The sequence below is a fragment of the Coregonus lavaretus genome (genome assembly GCF_964263955.1).
Source record: "Coregonus lavaretus genome assembly, chromosome: 20".
In the NCBI taxonomy this organism is placed as follows: domain Eukaryota; kingdom Metazoa; phylum Chordata; class Actinopteri; order Salmoniformes; family Salmonidae; genus Coregonus; species Coregonus lavaretus.
The window spans coordinates 31,801,006-31,827,641 of record NC_140007.1 but is presented as its reverse complement, the minus strand read 5'-3'; the positions used below and the strand labels follow the sequence as shown (position 1 = coordinate 31,827,641).

The 26,636-nt window shown below is 41.8% G+C and overlaps 1 protein-coding gene across 3 annotated transcripts; it reads left to right on the top strand.

The window, feature by feature from the left end:
• Nucleotides 1-484: 484 nt before the first annotated feature.
• LOC311148210 (ras-related protein Rap-1A-like) lies at nt 485-15,980 on the top strand. 3 transcript variants are annotated; one of them, XM_084185092.1, is made up of 10 exons: nt 835-936; nt 2,100-2,231; nt 9,719-9,843; nt 11,505-11,593; nt 11,705-11,773; nt 11,860-11,916; nt 12,052-12,192; nt 13,795-13,938; nt 14,120-14,238; nt 15,227-15,980. In XM_084185092.1, the coding sequence occupies exons 4-9, from the start codon at nt 11,537-11,539 to the stop codon at nt 14,207-14,209; spliced, it is 558 nt and encodes a 185-aa protein (XP_084041218.1). In that variant the 5' UTR covers nt 835-936; nt 2,100-2,231; nt 9,719-9,843; nt 11,505-11,536; the 3' UTR covers nt 14,210-14,238; nt 15,227-15,980. The 3 variants fall into 3 exon arrangements, with proteins under 3 accessions (XP_084041217.1, XP_084041218.1, XP_084041219.1); XM_084185091.1 differs by lacking the exon at nt 2,100-2,231 and having other exon boundaries at nt 485-936; XM_084185093.1 differs by lacking the exons at nt 2,100-2,231; nt 9,719-9,843 and having other exon boundaries at nt 838-936.
• The last annotated feature ends 10,656 nt before the right edge of the window (nt 15,981-26,636 follow it).

Below are 26,636 nucleotides of genomic sequence, written 5' to 3'. Positions count from 1 at the left end.
ATTTCTTATGTCAAAGACACACCAGAATGGCTTTCCAAGAGGTGTTGAGTGTTCCTGAGTGGTCCAGCCTTAGTCAGAGACAAGGTTTGAATATTGCTCTCTATCAATGACTCCCACCCAAATCTACTGAGCTTGAGCAATTTTATAGTGCGCAATCAAGACATCTTTTTTTTTTAGTTATTTTGTTTATTAATTTTCAATATTTTATATAATTTTTCTTTAACTTTGAAAATGTGGAGTAGGTTGTGTAGATCGGTAGGAAAATTATCCAATGTATTCCCTTTTGAGATTTCATTTTAAGGTAGCAAAATGTGAAGTTCAGGTGGGCCTTTGCGCTTCAGCAAACAAAGGAAAGGAGGGGTGCTGTGCAAGGGGTGTGTAGACTTTTACTAGTGACTGAATGTCTGTTTCCTCTGATATGTTTGAACAAGTAGAGATGGCTAATTTCTGAAAACTCCAGTGGGAAAGTATGCTATCTAATTGCACACTACAGCATTCTGCATGCCCACATTATCCAAACACATTTTGTATGGCAGTAGGCCTACTTGATAATTATAGGCTATTTATTATTTTGTTGTATAGTTTTTGTCACACTGCTCCGTTTATAATGTGAAGACTATGGCAACAAACTTGTCATCTCTTATTTAATCATATTTGCACTCAGTGTGTGCATGGTTGCCAAAATACTCAGATGATCCATATGGTTTTATGCCTGGACTACAACATTGTTAATACCCAGGCTGCCTTGAAACTACGGTAGTCTGCACCGTCCGTTGCCATTTATGGTTTGAGAGGTTAGATAGGGAGTGACGTTTGTTAGGGAGTGACGTTTGCAGTGCCGAACGAGGTTCATTGAAGTCTAGGTTGAAGTATATCTGCGACCTAGATTCATTGAAGTCTGCTACTCCAGTGAGGCGGCGGGGAGACCAAAACACGGTGAGTAAAGATTATATCTGGTCATAACAACCGTTTTGTGCTAATCAATACTCCAATATAGATGTAGGTCGGTGGTAATGTTAGAAATGTGTCAGATGTCAAAGTAGGACAGCTAACTATGGTAGTTGCTCGCTAGTTACAGCGAAAGTCTAGGCCGAATGGAAGGGAGGCTAACGTTAGCGAGCTAAAACAGCTAGCTAAAGCAACTAGCATAACAAGCCGAAGGGAGTTGGCTGCAGCTAGTTCGCAACTAACTAGCTAATTTTGGCTAGTTGGCAATTGATGGATTTACCATTAACAAGTTAGCCACTACCCGGTTGGCTCACCTAGATGGTGTACTGGTAGCTAACTATAACTTTGAATCGGTCCAGGATGGCAAATGTGGATTAGCTTAACTAAATAGGTAGGTAGCCAACTTCGCCAGCTAACTAGCTAAAGTTAGCTAGCTGGCTAACTAAATGGTAACTTGGCTGGCTAAATTAGCTAGCCACCTCTCATCCCCACCCCTAGCTACAGATTGTTACACCATATAATGTGATTTAACCAAAGGTTTTTGGTATCTATTACTGGGAGTAACAGGTTACGTACTGTTTGGTGTGATACATATAATTTTCGACCAAGTAAAGGAATAATCCACCCCAGAAATAAAATCAATTTGATGAAAGCCTATCTATCAGTGGGTAAAAACAATGTTTTAAGTGGTCTGTCTGAAATCGTGGAAGAACTTGTCATCGATATACTGAACAAAAATATAAATGCAACATGTAAAGTGTTGGTTCCATGGTTCTTGAGCTGAAATAAAATATCCCAGAAATTTTCTATATGCACAAAAAGCTTATTTTTCTCAAATGTTGTGCATACATTTGTTTACATCCCTGTTAGTGAGCATTTCTCTGTTGCCAAGATAATTCATCCACCTGACAGGTGTGGCATATCAAGAAGCTGATCAAACAGCATGATCATTACACAGTTGCACCTTGTGCTGGGGACAATAAAAGGCCACTAAAATGTGCAGTTTTGTCACACAACACAATGCCAACGATGTCTCGAGTTTTGAGGGAGCTTGCAATTGGCATGCTGACTGCAGGAATGTCCACCAGAGCTGTTGCCAGAGAATTGAATGTTCATTTCTCTACCATAAGCCGCCTCCAATGTCGTTTTAGAGAATTTGGCAGTACAACCAACCCGGCGTCACAACTGCAGACCATGTGTAACCAAGCCAGCCCAGGACCTCCACATCCGGCTTCTTCACCTGCGGGATCGTCTTGAGACCGGACAGCTGATGAAACTGAGGAGTATTTCTGTCTGTAATAAAGGCCATTTTGTAGGGAAAAACTCATTCTTATTGGCTGGGCCTGGCTCCCCAGTAGGTCGGCCTGGCTCCCAAGTGGGTTGGCCTATGCCCTCCCAGGCCCACCCATGGCTGCGCCCCTGCCCAGTCATGTGAAATCCATAGATTAGGATCTAATGAATTCATTTCAATTGACTGATTTCCTTATATAAACTGTAACTCAGTAAATTAATGGTGATAAGGTGGAAAAAAACAGGGGAAATTTGTGCTTTCTTTATGAAACACCATTTTCCACCACCATGCTAAAGTGGCTAATGCCTAAGAATGCTAGTCCTGGGTATTGCGTTCAGCCAATCAGGTTGCAGCAGTCTGTTTACCCCTGGCTGAATGCAGGGCGCAACATCAGGAAGTAGAATTAGCCACTAGCATGGCGGTGGAAAATTGTGTTTCATAAAGAAAGCATATTTTCCAATTTTTTCCCCGCTCCTTCTCACCATTAAATCTAGTTATGGGCGAAATTGACGCCTTTGCAGCCTGAATGGAGAATGTTTTTAGGTACGAACCATCAATATTGCTATCTGCTGGCCTTTAGGCTAGTTCTCGTCACTGGAGATAGTGTTATCCCCTATCACATTTTAATAACGCTTTTAAAACAATTACCTGCTCTCCAGATCACCAAATCAGCAAATAAATGGTATGGGCATACTTGTCTAGAACACATCCATTCGCTTATATCGTCATGTGCTCTATCTAAACAGTGTACCAAATTATTCAACTCCGTTTCTCCTTCAAGTACCATCTCGCAATGCGCCCTGTGTCATGCAGCGCGACACATCTCCTTCGCATAGAGTTGATCAGGCTGTTGATTGTGGCCTGTGGAATGTTATCCCACTCCTCTTCAATGGCTGTGCAAAGTTGCTGGATATTGGCGGGACAGGAACACGTTGTCGATCCAGAGCATCCCAAACATGCTCAATGGGTGACATGTCTGGTTAGTATGCAGGCCATAGAAGAACTGGGACATTATGAAACATGAGGTGAGCCTCAGGATCTCATCACGGTATCTCTGTGCATTCAAACTGTCATTGATAAAATGCAATCGTGTTCGTTGCCCGTAGCTTATGCCAGCCCGTACCACAACCCCACCGCCACCATGGGGCACTCTGTTCACAACATTGACATCAGCCAACCGCTCGCCCACACAACGCCATACTGTCATCTGCCCGCTATAGTTGAAACCAGGATTCATCCGTGAAGAGCACACTTCTCCAGCATGCCAGTGGCCATCAACGGTGAGCATTTGCCCACTGAAGTCGGTTACGATGCCGAACTGCAGTCAGGTCAAGACCCTGGTGAGGACGACGAGCACGCAGATGAGCTTCCCTGAGACAGTTTGTGCAGAAATTCTTTGGTTGTGCAAACCCACAGTTTCATCAGCTGTCCGGATGGCTGGTCTCAGACCATCCTGCAGGTGAAGAAGCCGGATGTTGAGGTCCTGGGCTGGCGTGGTTACACACAGTCTGCGGTTGTGAGGCCGGTTGGACGTACTGCCAGGTTCTCTAAAATGACGGAGGTGGCTTTATGGTAGAGAAATAAACATTCAATTATTTGGCAACCGCTCTGGTGGACATTCCTGCAGTCAGCAGGCCAATTGCACGCTCCCTCAACTTGAGACATCTGTGGCATTGTGTTGTGTGACAACTGCACATTTTAGTGGCCTTTTATTGTCCCCAGCACAAGATGCACCTGTGTAATGATCATTTTTAATTATCTTCTTGATATTCCACACTTGTCAGGTGGATGGATTATCTTGGCAAAGGATAAATACTCACTAACAGGGATGTAAACAAATTTGTGCAAAAAATGAGAGAAATAAGCTTTTTGAGCATATGGAACATTTTATATTTGATTTCAGCTCATGAAACATGGGATCAACACTTTACATGTTGCGTTTTATATTTTTGTTCAGTATACAATAAATAATTGTTTTGCTCCTTGTGTATGTCCTGTGTAGCTCAGTTGGTAGAGCATGGCTTTTGCAACACCAGGGTTGTGGGTTTGATTCCCACGGGGGGCCAGTATGAAAATGTATGCACTCACTAACTGTAAGTCGCTCTGAATAAGAGCGTCTGCTAAATGACTAAAATGTAAGTAATCCAACAATGTGTATGCCACCATCTTGTCTATTTCAAATCTTCTCTCATTGATCATAACCTAACGTAGCAGGCATAGAAGGATGCCTGAGTGGAGTCCCTACTTCAGTTTTTTTAGGGGAAACTGAAGTTGGGTTAAAAATACTGTATCCCTGAGAACAAGAAACATCCGGTTTCTTCCGATTCCGTGGAGAGTGCATTGATTGAGACAAGTGAGTGTCATCATGACATGCGCCACTTTGGGGTGGAACCACCTGTCTCAATCAATGAGGGAAAAAAATGTGAAATGGACAAGATGGCGGCGTACAAGTTGTTTGATTACTTAATGGAGCAAAAAATGTATTTATTTGAATAAAGCATTTTCTAAATTAAAACGCACCACCTGCAACTGGACACTGACATTTTAGAAGATGCATGTTTGGCAGAATCGCTAGTATCGGCAAGTTAAGGTTGGTAAAAATCCTGTGCTACACCAAACAGTACCTAACCTGTAACTCACAGTAATGGATAGGGCTGTTACGGTGAGCGTATTACTGCCACACCGGCGGTCACGAGTAATGATGGCAGTCAAATTCCACGTGTCCATTTAGTCACGGTAATTAGGCTTCTCCAAACTCTGATGCTGCTGATGGTCATTAGTAGCCTACCAAACTTGCTAACTGCCAGCACTCTATTGTCCCTCTAATCACTCTGACATCAATGCAAATGTGATCGAAAATCTAATCAAACACTTAATGAGACCTCATGTTGCGCAACATTTCTATAGGCTATGCAATTTTGTGAGAAGACAGAGTGATGGCCTCTATTAAAAAGAGGAGGATCCCATCAGCTTTCTATAGGCTAGACCTACTATATTTATTTCTTAACTCAAATCAAATTGTATTTGTCACATGCGCCGAATACAACCGGTGTAGACCTTACAGTGAAATGCTTACTTACAAGCCCTTAACCAACAATGCAGTTTTAAGAAAAGGGGGAAAAAAAGTGTTAAGTAAAAAATAGATAACAAAAAAAGATATATATAAATAATTAAAGAGCAGCAGTAAAATAACAGTAGTAATTGAGGTAATATGTACATGTGGGTAGAGTTAAAGTGACTATGCATAGATAATAAACAGAGTAGCAGCAGCAGCGTAAAAGAGGGGGTGGGGTGGCAATGCAAATAGTCCGTGTAGCCATGATTAGTTGTTCAGGAGTCTTATGGCTTGGGGGTAGAAGATGTTTAGAAGCCTTTTGGACCTAGACTTGGCGCTCCGGTAACGCTAGCCGTGCGGTAGCAGAGAGAACAGTCTATGACTAGGGTGGCTGGAGTCTTTGACACATTTTAGGGCCTTCCTCTGACACTGCCTGGTATAGAGGTCCTGGATGGCAGAGAGCTTGGCCCCAGTGATGTACTGGGCCGTACGCACTACCCTCTGTAATGCCTTGCGGTCGGAGGCCGAGCAGTTGCCATACCAGGCGGTGACGCAACCAGTCAGGATGCTCTCGATGGTGCAGCTGTAGAATTCTTTGAGGATCTGAGGACCCATGCCTAATCTTTTCAGCCTCCTGAGGGGAATAGGCTTTGTCGTGCCCTCTTCACAAATGTTTTGGTGTGTTTGGACCATGATAGTTTGTTGATGTGGACACCAAGGAACTTGGACTACGCTGAGCTGTAGTCAATGAATAGCTTTCTCATGTAGGTGTTCCTCTTGTCCAGGTGGAAAAGGCCAGTGTGGCGTGTAATAGAGATTGCATCATCTGTGGATCTGTTGGAGCGGTATGCAAATTGGAGTGGGTCTAGGGTTTCTGGGATAATGGTGTTGATGTGAGCCATGACCAGCATTTCAAAGCACTTCATGGCTACAGACGTGAGTGCTATGGGTAGGTAGTCATTTAGGCAGGTTATCTTAGTCTTCTTGGGCACAGGGACTATGTTGGTCTGCTTGAAACATGTTGGTATTACAGATTCAGTCAGGGACATGTTGAAAATGTCAGTGAAGAAAGACACTTGCCAGTTGATCAGCGCATGCTCGGAGTACACGTCCTGGTAATCCGTCTGGCCCTGCAACCTTGTGAATGTTGACCTGCTTAAAAGTCTTACTCACATCGTCTACGGAGAGCGTGATCACATAGTAATCCGGAACAGCTGATGCTCTCATGCATGCTTCAGTGTTGCTTGCCTCGAAGTGAGCATAGATGTGATTTAGCTCGTCTGGTAGGCTTGTGTCACTGGGCAGCTCGCAGCTGTGCTTCCCTTTGTAGTCTGTAATAGTTTTCAAGCCCTGCCACATCTGACGAGCGTCGGAGCCGGTGTAGTACGATTCAATCTTAGTCCTGTATTGACTCTTTGCCTGTTTGATGGTTCGTCGAAGGGCATAGCGGGATTTCTTATAAGCGTCTGGGTTAGAGTCCCACTCCTTGAAAGCCGCAGCTCTACCCTTTAGCTCAGTGCGGATGTTGCCTGTAATCCATGGCTTCTGGTTAGGGTGGGGACGACGTCATCGATGCACTTATTGATGAAGCCAGTGACTGATGTGGTGTACTCTTCAATGCTATCGGAAGAATCCCGGAACATATTCCAGTCTGTGCTAGCAAAACAGTCTTTTTAGCTTAGCATCTGCGTCATCTGACCACTTCCTTATTAACCGAGTCACTGGTGCTGTACACTGGACAACTCAGAGTATGCTATTCTGTTCTTCTGAAATAGACTACATTTTCTTCATATCATGTTTCTTTAGACCTTTCTCAAATAAATGTTGGATTTATTGTGATGGTGTTTGCTATATTACATGGATTTATTGTGGTGGTGTTGGCTATATTACATGGATGTATTGTGATGGTGTTGGCTATATTACATGGATTTAATGTGATGGTGTTGGCTATATTACATGGATTTATTGTGGTGGTGTTGGCTATATTACATGGATTTATTGTGATGGTGTTGGCTATATTACATGGATTTATTGTGGTGGTGTTGGCTATATTACATGGATTTATTGTGGTGGTGTTGGCTATATTACATGGATTTATTGTGATGGTGTTGGCTATATTACATGGATTTATTATAATTTTTCAAATGTAGATGTTCCAAAGGTCTGCATCTGTGGCTTGTAGGCTATGCATGGAAGCCAGGAGATGCTAAATGTTAATGTTAATTAACAGTCAGTTACCGTGAGATCGGCAGTTATTTGCTTGACAATCACCAGCTGACACATTTTCATGACTGCCACAGCTCTAGCAATGGATAACAAATATTTCGTTAAATCACATTGTCTGATGTAACAATCTGTAGCTACCCCACCTCTTAGCTAGGGCCGGGACGATACCAGTATTGCGATACTCGTTAGTATCGTGGCAAAGAAACAAAACACAAAGCGGATTTAACTTATTTGGGAAAACAGCCCTAATGTTGGAAACAAACATAATCTAAGCTATAGTACACTATTTTACATACAGCAGGTTTTTAAAGGACCGAATAGTTTGATCTGCTTCGTCTTTTCATTTTTGCCATGGAAAAAGTATTGCGATACTGGTATTGTCACAGCCCTACGCTTAAGTAGTTCTAACTTTACACTGGAACCGTCTTGCTTTTATCAAAGTGATGAGCTACACCATTTCCTATTAGCTATAGCTAGTTAGCTTGCTAGTTAACTAGCTAGATTGAGATTCACACATTTATGTTGCATTTGCAGCTAGCTAGCTACACTACATGGCCACAAGTATGTGGACACCCTTAATTAGTGGATTCGGCTATTTCAGCTACACCCGTTGCTGACAGGTGTATAAAATCGAGCACACAGCCATGCAATCTCCATAGACAAACATTGGCAGTAGAATGGCCCGTACTGAAGAGCTCAGTGACTTTCAACGTGGCACCGTCAGAGGATGCCACCTTTCCAACAAGTCAGTTCGTCATATTTCTGCCCTGCTAGAGCTGCCCCGGTCAACTGTATGTGCTGTTATTGTCAAGTGGAAAGATCACTATGCGCAATGCCAAGCGTCGGCTGGAGTGGTGTAAAGCTCGCCGCCATTGGACTCTGGAGCAGTGGAAACGTGTTCTCTGGAGTGATGAATCACGATTCACCATCTGGCAGTCAGACGGACAAATCTGGGTTTGGCGGCTGACAGGAGAACGCTACCTGCCCCAATGCCTAGTGCCAACTTAAAGTTTGGTGGAGGAGGAATCATGGTCTGGGGCTGTTTTTCATGGTTCGGGCTAGGCCCCTTAGTTCCAGTGAAGGGAAATCTTAACCCTACAGCATACAATGACATTCTAGACGATTCTGTGCTTCCAACTTTGTGGCAACTTTGTGGCAACAGTTTGGGGAAGGCTCTTTCCTGTTTCAGTATGACAATGCCCCTGTGCACAAAGGGAGGTCCATACAGAAATGGTTTGTCGACATCTGTGTGGAAGAACTTGACTGGCCTACACAGAGCCCTGACCTCAACCCCATCGAACACCTTTGGGATGAATTGGAACACCGACTACGAGCCAGGCCTAATCGCCCAACATCAGTGCCCAACCTCACTAATGCTCTTGTGGCTGAATGGAAGCAAGTCCACGCAGCAATATTCCAACATCTAGTGGAAAGCCTTCCCAGAAGAGTGGAGGCTGTTATAGCAGCAAAGGGGTTACTAACACCATGATTTTGGAATGAGATGTTCGACGAGCAGGTGTCCACATACTTTTGTAAATAGCAAGGGTGGCTATTATTGTCTTTTGAGAATTATGATTTGATGCATGAAATGCCATTCAGGAGAACTCCCATGTGCAATAAAAGCAATCAATTAACCACATTCCCATCAGGTGTCTCCTTTGTATGCATTTAAGATTGTCAAAAATAATTGTTATCCATAGATAAAATAATTGAAGCTTATGTCTCTCAATTTAGAGAACTCTGACATGTTTAAAGTAGCAAAGGTTTTAAAATCTGACAAACTTTCTCTCACTCAGAAGTCTGAAAGAAGCCAGGAGTGATTTGGCTGTCTGATGACTGATAAGCAAAATCGGCTTTTATGCATTCAATTGCACCTCAATTTTGAACAGAAATCTGTGTAAACACAGATAACCTTATGTTGCCCTTTCATTGGCACATTCTGAATGGGTTTCTTTTGTAGTCCTAACAATTGTCTGGTTTTCTTATCATTCAGGCCTTTTTCAAGTTTAGTGAGGATTCTGAGACCATGTTGATGGTGATGAGTAGATGATTCGGCCTAATGTACGCCCACTGTTTGACTAAATCTGTCTCACTCCCAACTCCCTCAAAGTGCAGACCTAAGATTATTTACATAAAGTGAACTGCAATTTACATATTTATTGTCTTTTTCCTATCTTTGTGGGGATTCTCTGGAGTAGCCTAACTCCTTTGGCTCCCACCACAGCCTCCACACCTGCCAACAGACGTCAGTGTGTGTCCTGTGAACTGCTAGCCCTCCCTCACCAGATGTATTGGGGAGTTGTCGCTTCCAGCCTTGTACACGGTAGGTTATGACCTTAAAGTGCGTGTTTTTGCTGGAAAATGAGCTTTAGTGCAGATATTAGGCTATATGCTGCCTTGGAATGTTCAACTCACATAGCGTTAGTAATAAGAAGGAAAGAAAGTTGCCTAGCTACAGGTTTTCAGTCGAGTTAATTGTTGTCTATTGTGTTATCTGGATCTGAACCCTCAATGACTTGTAAGATATCAACAGGCTAGTGTTCTCACTGCCGGTGTGCAGTGGGCATGGTGGATGTGCCAACATCCTGTCAACATGGAAACACTCTCTATATCAGCTGTGCTTTGCAGGAATTCTAAGATTGGGATTGACCATGTGAAGTTCTAAAGGCATTTATTTGCTTAACTGCTACTCCAGATGTGTTATCTCTTATCAGTAAGTTAGAGGCTACTAAAGGTTGTGGCCACATCAGATATAAATGAAATGCCTTTTTGAAACGTTTGTGGCAGACTCTTTGTTTACCATTCTTACTGCGTCTGTGGGTTCTAAGTATGCTTCTAGAATGGAGCTGATATCAGAATCAAACACAAGTTGCCTTTCTTGGTCTGGTCATTCTCTTACTCTAATCTCTGTTCTGTTTTCTATATGCACAACATTTTCACAGAGGGGGTGTATTGCAATGGCCTGAGGATTGACCTTTGTAACATCCCTCATACCGCCCATCTTTCCATTGTAGGCTTGTGGTGCTGCTGTCCTTGCATAGTGGGTTTGGATTGTTTCTCTGCACATAAAACACAATGATTTTCTCATGGAGTAGCTTTTGCCATTGCCTGGTGGTTATTCCTATTTGACATAAGACATGTTGATTTATTGGTGGAAAAGATGCATGTTAAACACGTTGTTTCCAACGTGGTCCCCAATGGAATAAGCACAATACAGACAAAAGTAAAATGGGTTTCGTGGGGATAATATTCTGGGGGAGAAGTGTCTCTCCTGGCAGGTGCTTCACATTTCCATGGCTGGCTCCAAGACAGAACAGGAAATGCGAATTGGATAGTTTTGTAATATCAAGTCATAAATACTTGACTGTTTTATGAGTTTCATAATGTTGTGCTAATTTTACAAGCCCTACTTATCTCTGTGCCAAGCTGATGGAGGTGGCGACTCCTCACCCCACACGGCCTGCTCCTAAGCATGCTAATGAGATGAAGCTATTTGTGGCACTGTGGCTATTACCCACCAACTCCATAGAGACTGAGCTGTTTGACAATTACCGTCAGCTCACTGTCACTCACTCAAGTGTTAAAGATGTAGGAACAAATCTCTGGGTTATCTTGGCTCTTCTCTATTTGTTTCCTTCTTTTGAAAAGGGAACATGGCCTCGTCATGTCAGCTGATGTCCCTGGGTAGTGGGTGGGATGGAGAGATTATTATTTTGGTAGAGGGAGAGGAGTTTCAGTTCCTGAAATATATGTTGTCAAAGTGGATACCACTAGCAGACAGTTATGTTTAGGCTGAGCTATGTATGAGTAGTTAGATAATGGGAAAGCCAAGAGGAATGAACCACTACACAATGTTACGTCTAGATCTGATGAAAGCTGAAAAACATTATTGGGTTCTCATCTGTGGCTGGCAATGTGTTCAATTATATAAATAGTGACGTAAGTAGGCCTAACCAATGCTCTCTCTTGTCTCTCCTCTTGCAGACGTTTGTGCTGTCTAGTGAAGTAACCCCACCATGCGTGAATACAAACTAGTGGTGTTAGGCTCCGGAGGTGTCGGCAAATCGGCACTGGTGAGTAGTGCCTTGCCTAGGTTTCTATTGAGGCCTCCTGGGCATAAGTGATTTTGAGAATTTATGTCACTATATATTTATGCTCTTCTCTCCTTGCTTATTCTCTTCCAGACAGTCCAATTTGTACAAGGTATTTTTGTGGAAAAATATGACCCCACAATAGAAGACTCCTACAGAAAGGTATGCTGCCCTAAAGTTACTAAGAGCTCCATTGCCACCACTCAGGTGTCAACATTTTACTAAACGTTACTCCCTCTCTCCCACAGCAAGTTGAAGTGGACGGGCAGCAATGCATGCTTGAAATCCTTGACACAGCTGGAACAGTAAGTAGAACATGTCCACGTTAGCCATGGTAACAGATTGTATGATGGCAGTAAACGTTAGCCATGGTAACAGATTGTATGATGGCAGTAAATATGACCAGTATGTCATGGAGTCTTTCGTCTGCTGTTTTACAGGAGCAGTTCACAGCAATGAGGGACCTGTACATGAAGAACGGTCAAGGCTTCGCTCTTGTATACTCCATCACGGCACAGTCCACGTTTAACGATCTACAGGACCTGAGGGAACAGATCCTGAGAGTAAAGGACACTGAGGATGTGAGTATTGTAGCTATTCAGGGCTCAGTCACTGTTGTTGACACTGATGTGAGTATTGTACCTTATTAGGGCTTTCACTGACACTGAGGATGTGAGTATTGTAGCTATTCAGGGCTCAGTCACTGTTGTTGACACTGATGTGAGTATTGTACCTTATTAGGGCTTTCACTGACACTGAGGATGTGAGTATTGTAGCTATTCAGGGCTCAGTCACTGTTGTTGACACTGAGGATGTGAGTATTGTAGCTAATCAGGGCTTCCATCACTTAGGCCTTGTTTTCAATGCATTTATTACAGCTGTTACGATCACTATGATACGTTTATGATTTGTATGCAGTTATGTTCTACAGTGCCTTCAGAAAGTATTCACACCCCTTGACTTTTTCCCCACATTTTGTTGTTACAGCCTGAATTTAAAATGGATTCAATTGAGATTGTGTCACTGGCCTACACACAATACCCCTTATTGTCAAAGTGGAATTATGTTTTTAGAAATGTTTACAAATTTAATTAAAAATTAAAAAGCTGAAATGTCTTGAGTCAATAAGTATTCAATCCCTTTTTATGAAAAGCCTAAATAAGTTCAGGAGTAAAATGTAGCTTAACAAGTCACACAATAAGTTGCATGGACTCACTGTGTGCAATAAGTGTTTAACATGATTTTTGAATGACTACCCCATTTCTGTACCCCACACAATACAATTATCTGTAAGGTCCCTTAGTCGTGCAGTGAATTTCATACACGGATTCAACCACAAAGACATGGGAGGTTTTCCAATGCCTCGCAAAGAAGGGCACCTATTGGTAGATGGGTACAAATAAAGAAAGCAGACATGGAAATCCCTTTGAGCATGGTGAAGTTATTAATTACACTTTGGATGGTGTATCAATACACCCAGTCTCTACAAAGATACAGGCGTCCTTCCTAACTCAGTTGCCGGAGAGGAAGGAAACCGCTCAGGGATTTCACCGAGGTCAATGGTGACTTTAAAACAGTTAGATTTTAATGGCTGAGTGAGGAGAGAACTGAGGATGGATCAACATTGTAGTTACCCCACAATACTAACCTAAATTACATAGTGAAAAGGAAGCCTGTACAGAATAAAAAATATTCCAAAACATGCATCCTGTTGAAATAAGGCACTAAAGTAAAACTGCAAAAAATGTGGCAACGAAAGCGTTATGTTTTGGGCAAATTCAACACATCACTGAGTACCACTCTTCATATTTTCAAGCATGGCGGTGGCTGCATCATGTTATGGGTATGCTTGTCATCAGCAAGGACTAGGGAGTTTTTTAGGATATAAAGAAACGGAATCGAGCTAAGCACAGGCAAAATCCTAGAGGAAAACCTGGTTGTCTGCTTTCCAACAGACATTGGGGGAGCATGGCAGAGAAGATGGTGGCTTTGAGATCGAAATGTCATGGTTGATGTTTGCCAGTTTCAGCCATGCTCTTATTTCTGCCCCATGCAGAGTTTGTGCATGATTGATTGATTGTCACATTATGGAGACTGTAATGTCCTATATTTTTGTTTTGAAAAGAAACTGAGTAAAGAACTATCTCAAAGCCTTCCCTCTATTTCTCCCTATTCTGTATCAGGTCCCCATGATCCTGGTAGGCAACAAGTGTGACCTGGAGGATGAGCGTGTGGTGGGCAAAGAGCAGGGTCAGAACCTGGCCAGACAGTGGAACAACTGTGCCTTTCTAGAGTCCTCAGCTAAATCAAAGATCAACGTTAATGAGGTAAGCCCCACTGCTTTCACTTCCAGTCACCTGAACTGAATTAATGTGTTTTATATCTCGGAGTTGAAAGGAATTGCAACAATAAATAAAATGTTGTCAAGGAAACAAGTGTGATTATCTGGAGGCTATGACAGAGTTAGTTAATGTATCTCTAACTACCGGCTCCTTTGCGCCTCTTTAGATTTTCTATGACCTGGTCAGACAGATCAATAGGAAAACGCCGATAGAAAAGAAGAAAGCAAAGAAGAAGTCAAATTGCACACTGCTCTAAAGTTCTCACTTGCAGCAGCTCTGAGTCAGGTGAGATCCAAGGGGTGATATGGAACCTATGTTTAATGGTTTTTACGGAGTCTAATTTTATCATAATCCCATGAGTATGTACTTGCATTGATATTTTGCTTTCTATCATAATAACCTGTCTCACATTCTTTACTGTCACGCATTACATGTGCAATTGCTCTCACATGGAATGTACACTCCCCTACGTATTCATTTGGACAGTGAAGCTGAAACCTTTAATTTGTCTCTATACACCAGAATTTTGGATTTGAGGTCAAATGTTTTATTAGGCGACAGTACAGAATGTCACCTTTTTATTTGAGGGTATTTTCATATCTGTTTTGCAGTTAAGAATGTATGTTTCTAGTGCCGCCATTTGAAAGTGTCATAAGTAGTTGTACAAATTCACTTAGTGTATTACATTTAGTAAAACGTATATATGGTCCCATATTCCTAGCACGCAATGACTACATCAAGTTTCTGACTCATGTTTTTGGGGGTTATGATATTTATGCCTATAATTTTCTCTCATTATTCACAATTCATTAATGATTATCCGTAATCATGGTAGCAATGCATCCACATTAATGTATAAGTGTTCAGAAACATTATTCTTATTTACAATAAGTGACTCAAGATGACAATACATTATTTACCATTAATTTCTATTGGGCACAACATAATCTGAAACGCAACCAAAACAAACTGCAAATGCATCCAACAAGTTTGTAAAGTCACAAGCTTGATTTAGTTATTACGTGTTAGGAATATGGGACCAAATACTAAACTTTAGACTACATTTAATACACTATAAGTGAATATCATGACGAAAAACGCTAACCTGCAAATAAAAGGTGACAGTCGCCATATATAAAACATTTTCTCAAATCCAAAATGCTGGAGTATAGAGCCAAAATTCAAAGTTTTAGCTTCACTGTCCAAATAAATTTGTACGGGTGTAAATAAAAGTACCTCTGGACTACCATGTCCTTGTGTCTCTTATCTGCAGGAAGCTGCAATACAAGACTGTTGCCCAGTTGGAACGTGCCAGCATTCCAAGATCTTTCAACAACGTTTGGAGAAGTTTGACAAAGGCAGACAAGTAATTCTCTACTTCACCACTCTAATAATGGAGGATTATTCTTCTTGGATACTCTTCTCTGCTTTTTAATGGTTATAAAATCCAGACCTTTTTCTCTTTTTTTTTTTTTCATGGGACAGCCTTGTGATGAAGAGTTTTGCCTTTCCCCTGTTTTGGAAATTACAATTTAAAACAAGAGACCACCATGCGGATTTGGGGAATTAAGTTGTTTTGATTGCAAATATTGTCAGATCTTTGGCACATTTCAAATGACCAAATGTTTGCAAAGTACATCATGGGAAATGTGGGCCCTTTTCATTACCATACCCTTCTGCACTAATTGTGTCTACAGTAATGCATCAATGTCCATATGTTTTCTCCTACTACTTTTAAGGACTTGTATTCATCAAATAACATATTTCCTAAGTGACTTTGTTTTATATGGGAAGCTGTAAGGCTTTCATATTTCCCATAATATATTCTAATTACTGTTTTGCATACTGAAGCTGTGGAAAATGTATATTTTATAGAATGGGGGAAATGAAGAGACGTGATTTGTGTGTCTTGAGGCTGAAAATATATTGTACTAAAAACCAACTCTAATATTGCTTCTTGTGTTAGTTACCCTGTCAAATGATTTTCCAGCTTTTATGAATGATTAAATTTTAGTACATTTTCATTATCTTTTGTCAATGCCTTTTTTTATATATACATGATAGTAATTAATAGTTGTGAATAAATCAAAAGGTAAATCAGAGATGAACATGCTCTCTCAATAAAAAATACCCACACTGAGGCCTGTTTCACACAACACAATTCCAATTCACACCTGTACAGTTTAAACCAGTGTTTCCTAAACTCAGTCCTGGGGACCCCAAGGGGTGCACATTTTGTTTTTTGCCCTAGCACTACACAGTTGATTCAAATAACTCATTAAGCTTTGATTATTTGAATCAGCCAGCTGTGTAGTGCTAGGGCAAAAACCAAAACGTGCACCCTTTTGGGTCCCCAGGACTGAGTTTGCGAAACACTGGTTTAAACTGTACAGGTGTGAAATGGAATTGTGTTTTTCAGTGTTGTAGACTCCAGTCTCGAGACCATTTTTACTCGGTCTTGGACAATGAGGACTTGTAATTTCTTCAGAGAGCAGACGAGACCCATGGACCTGATTTATAACCATTATAAATATCTGCATGGGTCATTTCTGAAAAGACTGCGCACGCACAAAAAATATTGAGATTCATAAACTTGGCGCAAGCTGTACATACGCATGTTTCCCGTTATAAATCAGACCTGTTATTAAACTGTGCATGAATTAGCATTATAACCACCTGAAAAACACCCATCATTCACCTTTTATGGAGACCAACAGTGGAGGTGTCATAATACCCATAAAACCTAGTATTCAAACGGAAATGGTTCCAATCGTTTTTCCACCATACATTTTTCCCATAGGGGATTTTAGAAACACTTAAAATAAGGGCTGTGTTACGTGATATCTTACCTTGGCGTGACGTTTTGATAACCATGTAAATATCTCGGACAAGGTGACTTTTATCAATATATTTGGCTCTATTTACTCTGATTAGAAAATGTTTATTAGCTTCAACGTGGACATCATGCAAAACTACAGATCCCTGCAAGCTCCTGCACGTCATCTAGCTGACACCTTTGCTAACAGGTATTGTGTCAATTTAAAACGTGCACAAGACAGTTCCAGAATTGTCAATTGAAAGAAATATAGCCAATTTATTAATTACTACATTTAGCTAACATTGGATAGTTAATCCAGAGATTCTTATCTTTGCCACGATTTGGCAGTCTCCTCCAGATCATCATGGCATTTGTAGTTCTTTATGATAGCCACATTAGCAGCTAATTAGCATTTCATTTTGGGTGGGGGTAAATACAGGTGAATGTATTGATAAAAAGGCACCTTGTCCTAGGCACCTTGGTTATCAAAACGTCACGCCAGGGTAGCCTACATGAGAAACAGCCCTTATTTTAAGTGTTTCTAAAATCCCCTATGGGAAAATGAATGATGGAAAAACGATTGGAACCATTTACCTGTTTGACCGCTAGGTTTTACAGGTATTATGACTCATACTGTGGTATATAATGCCCTTTGTTGTATACTTTGGAAGTATTGTAATTAGGCTGAGAAGTCTAAAGGAAATAGTCATGGCAAACTTGATCAAATGTCTTTGGAGGTGGCAGAATGTTTGCTTTTGCAGTAACATTTGCTGTATCTGACTGTCTCTGAAACACACTAAAAAAATTCAAATTGTTTTGGACCTGTAAACAGATTTGCATTCCATAATGTTTTGCATTTACTTTTTCCCAAACCTAAATATGCTGCACAGCCCGCGAATTGAATTTTTTTAAACTACTATTTGCAGTGGTAGCCTACACATTTCATTGCAAAATATCAACTGTCTGTTCACCTGTCAATTTCTACTATAGGCCTGTGTTATAAACCGCTCTCCCTTTCGGATGCATAGAGCAAAAACAAATTATAATAGCTTATCTAATAGGCCCAATTAACTGAGATGCGCATTGTAATTTGTTGTATGGCTACTTCGTGAATATGAACTCATCATAGCCAGAAAAGGTGAGGAATTTATTTTGCAATGGTTATGTATATTTATTATGTATTATGTTTAAATTAAATACTGTCTACTCGAGAAATGTGACATTACAGTATTCAGACAGCCTACAAAGTCAATGAAAAAGGTGAACCGTCTGTTCTACCGTTGAACTGCACTTCCGATCGCATTGAGCAAAATACTTGAAATAGCTTATCTATTTACTACTGTGAAGTGGGTCCAATTAAATGAGAGATGGAAGGAATGGTCGCCTATCCTAACTAGTTTTTTAGGCATATAAGCTATTTTGCGAGTATGAAACCATCACAGTCAGAAAAGGGGAGGAATTTCTGCAATGATCATGGAAATGAAATAAATAATAGGAAATAGATGCCTTTTATTTTCACCTTTATTTAACCAGGTAAGCCAGTTGAGAACAGGTTCTCATTTACAACTGCGACCTGGCCAAGATAAAGCAAAGCAGTGTGATAAAAACAACACAGAGTTACATATGGGGTAAAAAAACAAAGTCAAAAATACAACAGAAAATATATATACAGTATGTGCAAATGTAGCAAGTTATGGAGGTAAGGCAATAAATAGGCTATAGTGCAAAATAATTACAATAGTATTAACACTGGAATGCTAGATGTGCAAGAGATTATGTGCAAATAGAGATACTGGGGTGCAAAAGAGCAAAATAAATAACAATATAAGGATGAGGTAGTTGGGTGGGCTAATTTCAGATGGGCTGTGTACAGGTGCAGTGATCGGTAAGGTCCTCTGACAACTGATGCTTAAAGTTAGTGAGGGAGATAAGAGTCTCCAGCTTCAGAGATTTTTGCAATTCGTTCCAGTCATTGGCAGCAGAGAACTGGAAGGAATGGCGGCCAAAGGAGGTGTTGGCTTTGGGAATGACCAGTGAGATATACCTGCTGGAGCGCAGACTACGGGTGGGTGCTGCTATGGTGACCAATGAGCTAAGATAAGGCGGGGATTTGCCTAGCAGTGATTTATAGATGGCCTGGAGCCAGTGGGTTTGACGACGAACATGTAGTGAGGACCAGCCAACAAGAGCGTACAGGTCACAGTGGTGGGTAGTGTATGGGGCTTTGGAGACAAAACGGATGGCACTGTGATAGACTACATCCAATTTGCTGAGTAGAGTGTTGGAGGCTATTTTGTAAATGACATCGCCGAAGTCAAGGATCGGTAGGATAGTCAGTTTTACGAGGGCATGTTTGGCAGCATGAGTGAAGGAGGCTTTGTTGCGAAATAGGAAGCCGATTCTAGATTTAACTTTGGATTGGAGATTCTTTATGTGAGTCTGGAAGGAGAGTTTACAGTCTAACCAGACACCTAGGTATTTGTAGTTGTCCACATACTCTAGGTCAGACCCGTCGAGAGTGGTGATTCTAGTCGGGTGGGCGGGTGCCAGCAGCGTTCGATTGAAAAGCATGCATTTAGTTTTACTAGTGTTTAAGAGCAGTTGGAGGCTACTGAAGGAGTGTTGTATGGCATTGAAGCTCGTTTGGAGGTTTGTTAACACAGTGTCCAATGAAGGGCCAGATGTATACAAAATGGTGTCGTCTGCGTAGAGGTGGATCTGAGAGTCACCAGCAGCAAGAGCGACATCATTGATATACACGGAGAAAAGTGTCGGCCCAAGAATTGAACCCTGTGGCACCCCCATAGAGACTGCCATAGGTCCAGACAACAGGCCCTCCGATTTGACACACTGAACTCTATCTGAGAAGTAGTTGGTGAACCAGGCGAGGCAGTCATTTGAGAAACCAAGGCTATTTAGTCTGCCAATAAGAATGCGGTGGTTGACAGAGTCGAAAGCCTTGGCCAGGTCGATGAAGACGGCTGCACAGTACTGTCTATTATCAATCGCGGTTATAATATCGTTTAGGACCTTGAGCGTGGCTGAAGTGCACCCATGACCAGCTCGGAAACCGGATTGCATAGCGGAGAAGGTACGGTGGTATTCGAAATGGTCGGTGATCTGTTTGTTAACTTGGCTTTCAAATACTTTCGAAAGGCAGGGCAGGATGGATATAGGTCTGTAGCAGTTTGGATCTAGAGTGTCACCCCCTTTGAAGAGGGGGATGACCGCGGCAGCTTTCCAATCTCTGGGGATCTCAGACGTTATGAAAGAGAGGTTGAACAGACTAGTAATAGGGGTTGCGACAATTTCGGCGGCTAGTTTTAGAAAGAAAGGGTCCAGATTGTCTAGCCCAGCTGATTTGTAGGGGTCCAGATTTTGCAGCGCTTTCAAAACATCAGCTGTCTGAATTTGTGTGAAGGAGAAGCGGGGGGGGCATGGGCAAGTTGCAGCGGAGGGTGCAGAGTTGGTGGCCGGGGTAGTGGTAGCCAGATGGAAAGCATGGCCAGCTGTAGCAAAATGCTTGTTGAAATTCTCGATTATTGTAGATTTATCGGTGGTGATAGTGTTTCCTAGCCTCAGTGCAGTGGGCAACTGGGAGGAAGTGCTCTTATTCTCCATGGACTTTACAGTGTCCCAAAACTTTTTGGAGTTAGTGCTACAGGATGCACATTTCTGTTTGAAAAAGTTAGCCTTTGCTTTCCTGACTGCTTGTGTATATTGGTTCCTAACTTCCCTGAAAAGTTGCATATCGCGGGGGCTATTTGATGCTAATGCAGTACGCCACAGGATGTTTTTGTGCTGGTCAAGGGCAGTCAAGTCTGAGGAGAACCAGGGGCTATAGCGGTTCTTAGTTCTGTATTTTTTGAATGGGGCATGTTTATTTAAGATTGAGAGGAAATTTTAAGGAACAACCAGGCATCCTCTACTGACGGAATGAGATCTATATCCATCCAGGATACCTGGGCCAGGTCAATTAGGAAGGCCTGCTCGCTAAAGTGTTTTAGGGAGCGTTTGACAGTGATGAGGGGTGGTCGTTTGACCGTGGACCCGTTACGGACGCAGGCAATAAGGCAGTGATCGCTGAGATCCTGGTTGAAGACAGCTGAGGTGTATTTAGAGGGTATGTTAGTCAGGATGATATCTATGAGGGTACCCATGTTTACGGATTTAGGGTTGTACCTGGTAGGTTCGTTGATAATTTGCGTGAGGTTGAGGGCATCTAGTTTGGATTGTAGGATGGCCGGGGTATTAAGCATATCCCAATTTAGGTCACCAAGCAGTACGAACTCTGAGGATAAATGGGGGGCAATCAATTCACATATGGTGTCCAGGGCACAGCTGGGGCTGAGGGGGGTCTGTAGCAAGCGGCAACAGTGAGAGACTTATTTCTGGAAAGGTGGATTTTTAGAAGTAGAAGCTCAAACTGTTTGGGCACAGACCTGGATAGTATGATAGAGCTCTGCAGGCTATCTCTACAGTAGATTGCAACTCCACCCCCTTTGGCAGTTCTATCTAGACGGAAAATGTTATAGTTGGGGATGGAAATTTCAGAATTTTTGGTGGCCTTCCTGAGCCAGGATTCAGACACTGCTAGAACTGTGAGTACACATTTCTAATTATTTTAGAATCCAAAGATAAAATAAATAGGCGTAGATTTTTGCTCTTCTCACCAACAGGAAGTGATTGCATATTGTTATTATATTTAGCTACCTGTTTTTTTGTTATGAATTAGAGTTATTATATATTCCCCATTTGCCCAAGGCTACTACTACTAGGCTACTTTTGCCTTCTTGAAATGCAATAGGCCTACTTCAAGAACTAGAAACTGTGAGTACACATGGCCTAAAGATTGCGGGAAGATAAGCACGTTCAAGTTAGGTTCCGTTTTTATAAATGCCAACTTTTGCGTCAACTGACGCACGCATGTTTTTCGGCATAATTTATGGGAATGCAAGGTTAAGAAATGAGGCCCCAGTGGAGTAAATAACACATAATTATCAGCCCCTGTACATTCATCGCATAAAACTGCTTTGCCAGGCCAAAGATCCACACTCCTTTCATGACACATTTATATGTTGCAACACAATCTCACACTCAATTCGTGCAAATATGTACAAAAAGTATTTCAGCAGATTTCGTGCGTTTTTTTGTGGCTAAATTCGTGTGAAAAGACACACATTTTGGTGCGGCTTCATTCATAGGAAAATACATTTTTCGGGGGCAAACTTCGAAACAATCTTTTGAAAGTTATTAGAGCAATGCATCATGTTCTACACTGCCTTTTTTTATGTCCCATATTTATTTATATATACAGTGAGGGGAAAAAGTATTTGATCCCCTGCTGATTTTGTACATTTGCCCACTGAAAAAGAAATGATCAGTCTATCATTTTAATGGTAGGTTTATTTGAACAGTGAGAGACAGAATAACAACAAACAAATCCAGAAAAACGCATATCAAAAATGTTATAAATTGATTTGCATTTTAATGAGGGAAATAAGTATTTGACCCCATCTCAATCAGAAAGATTTCTGGCTCCCAGGTGTCTTTTAAACAGGTAACGAGCTGAGATTAGGAGCACACTCTTAAAGGGAGTGCTCCTAATCTCAGTTTGTTACCTGTATAAAAGACACCTGTCCACAGAAGCAATCAATCAATCAGATTCCAAACTCTCCACCATGCCCAAGACAAAAGAGCTCTCCAAGGATGTCAGGGACAAGATTGTAGACCTACACAAGGCTGGAATGGGCTACAAGACCATCGCCAAGCAGCTTGGTGAGAAGGTGACAACAGTTTGTGGGATTATTCGCAAATGGAAGAAACACAAAATAACTGTCAATCTCCCTCGGCCTGGGGCTCCATGCAAGATCTCACCTCGTGGAGTTGCAATGATCATGAGAACGGTGAGGAATCAGCCCAGAACTACACAGGAGGATCTTGTCAATTATCTCAAGGCAGCTGTGACCATAGTCACCAAGAAAACAATTGGTAACACACTACGCCGTGAAGGACTGAAATCCTGCAGCGCACGCAAGGTCCCCCTGCTCAAGAAAGCTCATATATATGCCCGTCTGTAGTTTGCCAATGAACCTCTGAATGATTCAGAGGAGAACTGGGTGAAAGTGTTGTGGCCAGATGAGACCAAAATCAAGCTCTTTGGCATCAACTCAACTCGCCGTGTTTGGTAGAAGGAGGAATGCTGTCTATGACCCCAAGAACACCACCCCCACCGTCAAACATGGAGGTGGAAACATTATGCTTTTGGGGTGTTTTTCTGCTAAGGGGACAGGACAACTTCACCGCATCAAAGGGATGATGGACGGGGCCATGTACCGTCAAATCTTGGGTGAGAACCTCCTTCCCTCAGCCAGGGCATTGAAAATGGGTCGTGGATGGGTATTACAGCATGACAATGACCCAAAACACACGGCCAAGGCAACAAAGGAGTGGCTCAAGAAGAAGCACATTAAGGTCCTGGAGTGGCCTAGCCATCTCCAGACCTTAATCCCATAGAAAATCTGTGGAGGGAGCTGAAGGTTTGAGTTGCCAAACGTCAGCCTCGAAACCTTAATGACTTGGAGAAGATCTGCAAAGAGGAGTGGGACAAAATCCCTCCTGAGATGTGTGCAAACCTGGTGGCCAACTACAAGAAACGTCTGACCTCTGTGATTGCCAACAAGGGTTTTGCCACCAAGTACTAAGTCATGTTTTGCAGAGGGGTCAAATACTTATTTCCCTCATTAAAATGCAAATCAATTTATAACATTTTTGACATGCGTTTTTCTGTATTTTTTTGTTGTTATTCTGTCTCTCACTGTTCAAATAAACCTACCATTAAAATTATAGACTGATCATGTCTTTGTCAGTGGGCAAACGTACAAAATCAGCAGGGGATCGAATACTTTTTTCCCTCACTGTATATATAAAAAAACGTGTTAACAACCCAATATTGTTAATCAACCAGGTTGTCACCGAAATAATTGTAATATAATAGTAGCCTTACATTATTTATTTATTAATGTCAATACTGTTTTCTATGCTTGTTTTCGCTTAATACGTTGGGAGACTGGTGCACTTGTAGTCAGAAAGGCCCTTTTTTTATGTAGGCAACAGTAGACCTACACAATTTTCTTCATAGCGCATTTCATATTTTGTGGAGCCTACATTCCACAATTTTCTTCATAATGCATTTATTACGAAGAAATAATAAATGGTGCAGTGGTCTAAGGCACTGCATTGCAGTGCTAGCTGTGCCACTAGATCCTGGTTCGTAGCCGGCCGCGACCGGGAGACCCATGGGGCGGCGCACAATTGGCCCAGCGTCGTCCAGGGTAGGGGAGGGAATGGCCGGCAGGGATGTAGCTCAGTTGGTAGAGCATGGCGTTTGCAGCGCCAGGGTTGTGGGTTTGATTCCCACGGGGGGCCAGTATGGAGAATTTTTATTTATTTTTTAAATGGTATGCACTAACTGTACGTCGCTCTGGATAAGAGCGTCTGCTAAAATGACAATTTTATTTTTTACAAAATTACAATAAAAAAAGGCTCCACTTTTTCGTGTACATAACACCATTTCTTTCATAATGTATTTCATACAAGGCTATGTCGAATTTTATAAGGGTTGCCAGATTGGAGAAAAAAATGTTTAAAAATATATATATATATATATATATATTGTGGTATCATTGAAGGTATTTGATTGGGGAATGGGGATACATTTTTATGATGGGAAATTATAATACACACCATAATACACACATGCACACAAACACATATACAAACACTCACTGTTTGTACTCATGTTATAGGCAACTCTTGACTTTTGTATGAATTATTTGTAATAAAATATTTGTATCTAGTTGTCATGTATTCATTATCTTTAACTGGTTAAATGTTTGTAGTTTGCATGTTTCAGTAATGAATAACATGGTTAAATAGTCATAAACCTCTGCTTGATTTAGCTTTTGCTATATTTGGCATTTTTATACATATTCTGTATTTCCACTGAAGAAAGCAATAATTAATCAACACACTACTGTCAATAAATAGACACTACCTGTTATAAAATGAAAATTGCTCTCCGTAAATAAATGGTGAGAAATGCTCAGTCTGAAGCCATTCGGCTAATGGGTTTCACAGCCCTATAATAATGATATAAGTTATATCACCTTAAAAAGGGTTTATTTACAACCTCTAGGGTATAACATGTTGGGCAAAGTGGTATAGGAGAGTCTGACATATAACCCCTAACTTGAGTTTAGTCTTCGCCGATGAGAACCAAGAGGGGCCTAGCTTCGTCCTTCATGACTGGGAAAGGCCTCGATTCTAGGCTGTAGGAAATCCTACATCCATCTCATTAGATCAGAACAGGATGGATCAACAGTGATTCATATTACTGGTTTGCATCTTTAAAAAAGGATAGTTGTGTTTTGCTGTATAAAACACTTACATTATTTGTCTACCCATATGATGTGGATCATTGTCAGGTTATTTGATATACAGTGTATTCTGAAAGTATTCAGACCCCTTGACTTTTTCCACATTTTGATATGTTACAGCCTTATTCTAAAATGAATTAAATAGTTTTTGTTCCTCATCAATCTACACACAATATCCCATAATGACAAAGCAAAAAATGGAAATATTACATTTACATAAGTATTCAGACCCTTTACTCAGTATTTTGTTGAAGCACCTTTGGCAGCGATTACAGCCTCAAGTCTTCTCGGGTATGACGCTACAAGCTTGGCACACCTGTATTTGGGGAGTTTCTCTCATTCTTCTCTGCACATCCTCTCAAGCTCTGTCAGGTTGGCTGGGGAGCGTTGCTGCACAGCTATTTTCAGGTCTCTCCAGAGATGTTCAAACGGGGTCAAGTCCGGGCTCTGGCAGGACCACTTAAGGACATTCAGAGACTTGTCCGAAGCCACTCCTGCGTTGTCTTGGCTGTGTGCTTAGCTTCGTTGTCCTGTTGGAAGGTGAACCTTTGCCCCAGTCTGAGGTCCTGAGCGCTCTGGAGAAGGTTTTCATCAAGGATCTCTCTGTACTTTTCTCCGTTCATCTTTCCCTCGATCCTGACTAATCTCCCAGTCCCTGCACCTGAAAAACATCCCCGCAGCATGATGCTGCCACCACCATGCTTCACTGTAGGGTGGTGCCAGGTTTCCTCCAGACGTGACGCTTGGCATTCAGGCCAAAGAGTTCAATCTTGGTTTCATCAGACCAGAGAATCTTGTGTCTCATGGTCTGAGAGTCCTTTAGGTGCCTTTTGGCAAACTCCAAGCGGGCTGTCATGTGCCTTTTACTGAGGAGTGGCTTTTGTCTGGCCACTCTACCATAAAGGCCTGATTGGTGGAGTGCTGCAGAGATGGTTGTCCTTATGGAAGGTTCTCCCATCTCCACAGAGGAACTCTGGAGCTCTGTCAGTGACCATCAGGTTCTTGGTCACCTCCCTGACCAAGGCCCTTCTCCCCCGATTGCTCAGTTTGGCTGGGCGGCCAGCTCTAGGAAGAGTCTTGGTGGTTCCACACTTCTTCCATTTAAGAATGATGGAGGCCACTGTGTTCTTGGGGACCTTCAATGCTGCAGACATTTTTTGGTACCCTTCCCCAGATCTGTGCCTCGACACAATCCTGTCTCGGAGCTCTATGGACAATTCCTTCGACCTCATGGCTAGGTTTTTGCTCTGACATGCACTGTCAACTGTGGGACCTTATATAGACAGGTGTGTGCCTTTCCAAATCATGTCCAATCATTTTAATTTTCCACAGGTGGACTCCAATCAAGTTGTAGAAACATCTCAAGGATGAACAATGGAAACAGGATGCACCTGAGATCAATTTCAAGTCTCATAGCAAAGGGTCTG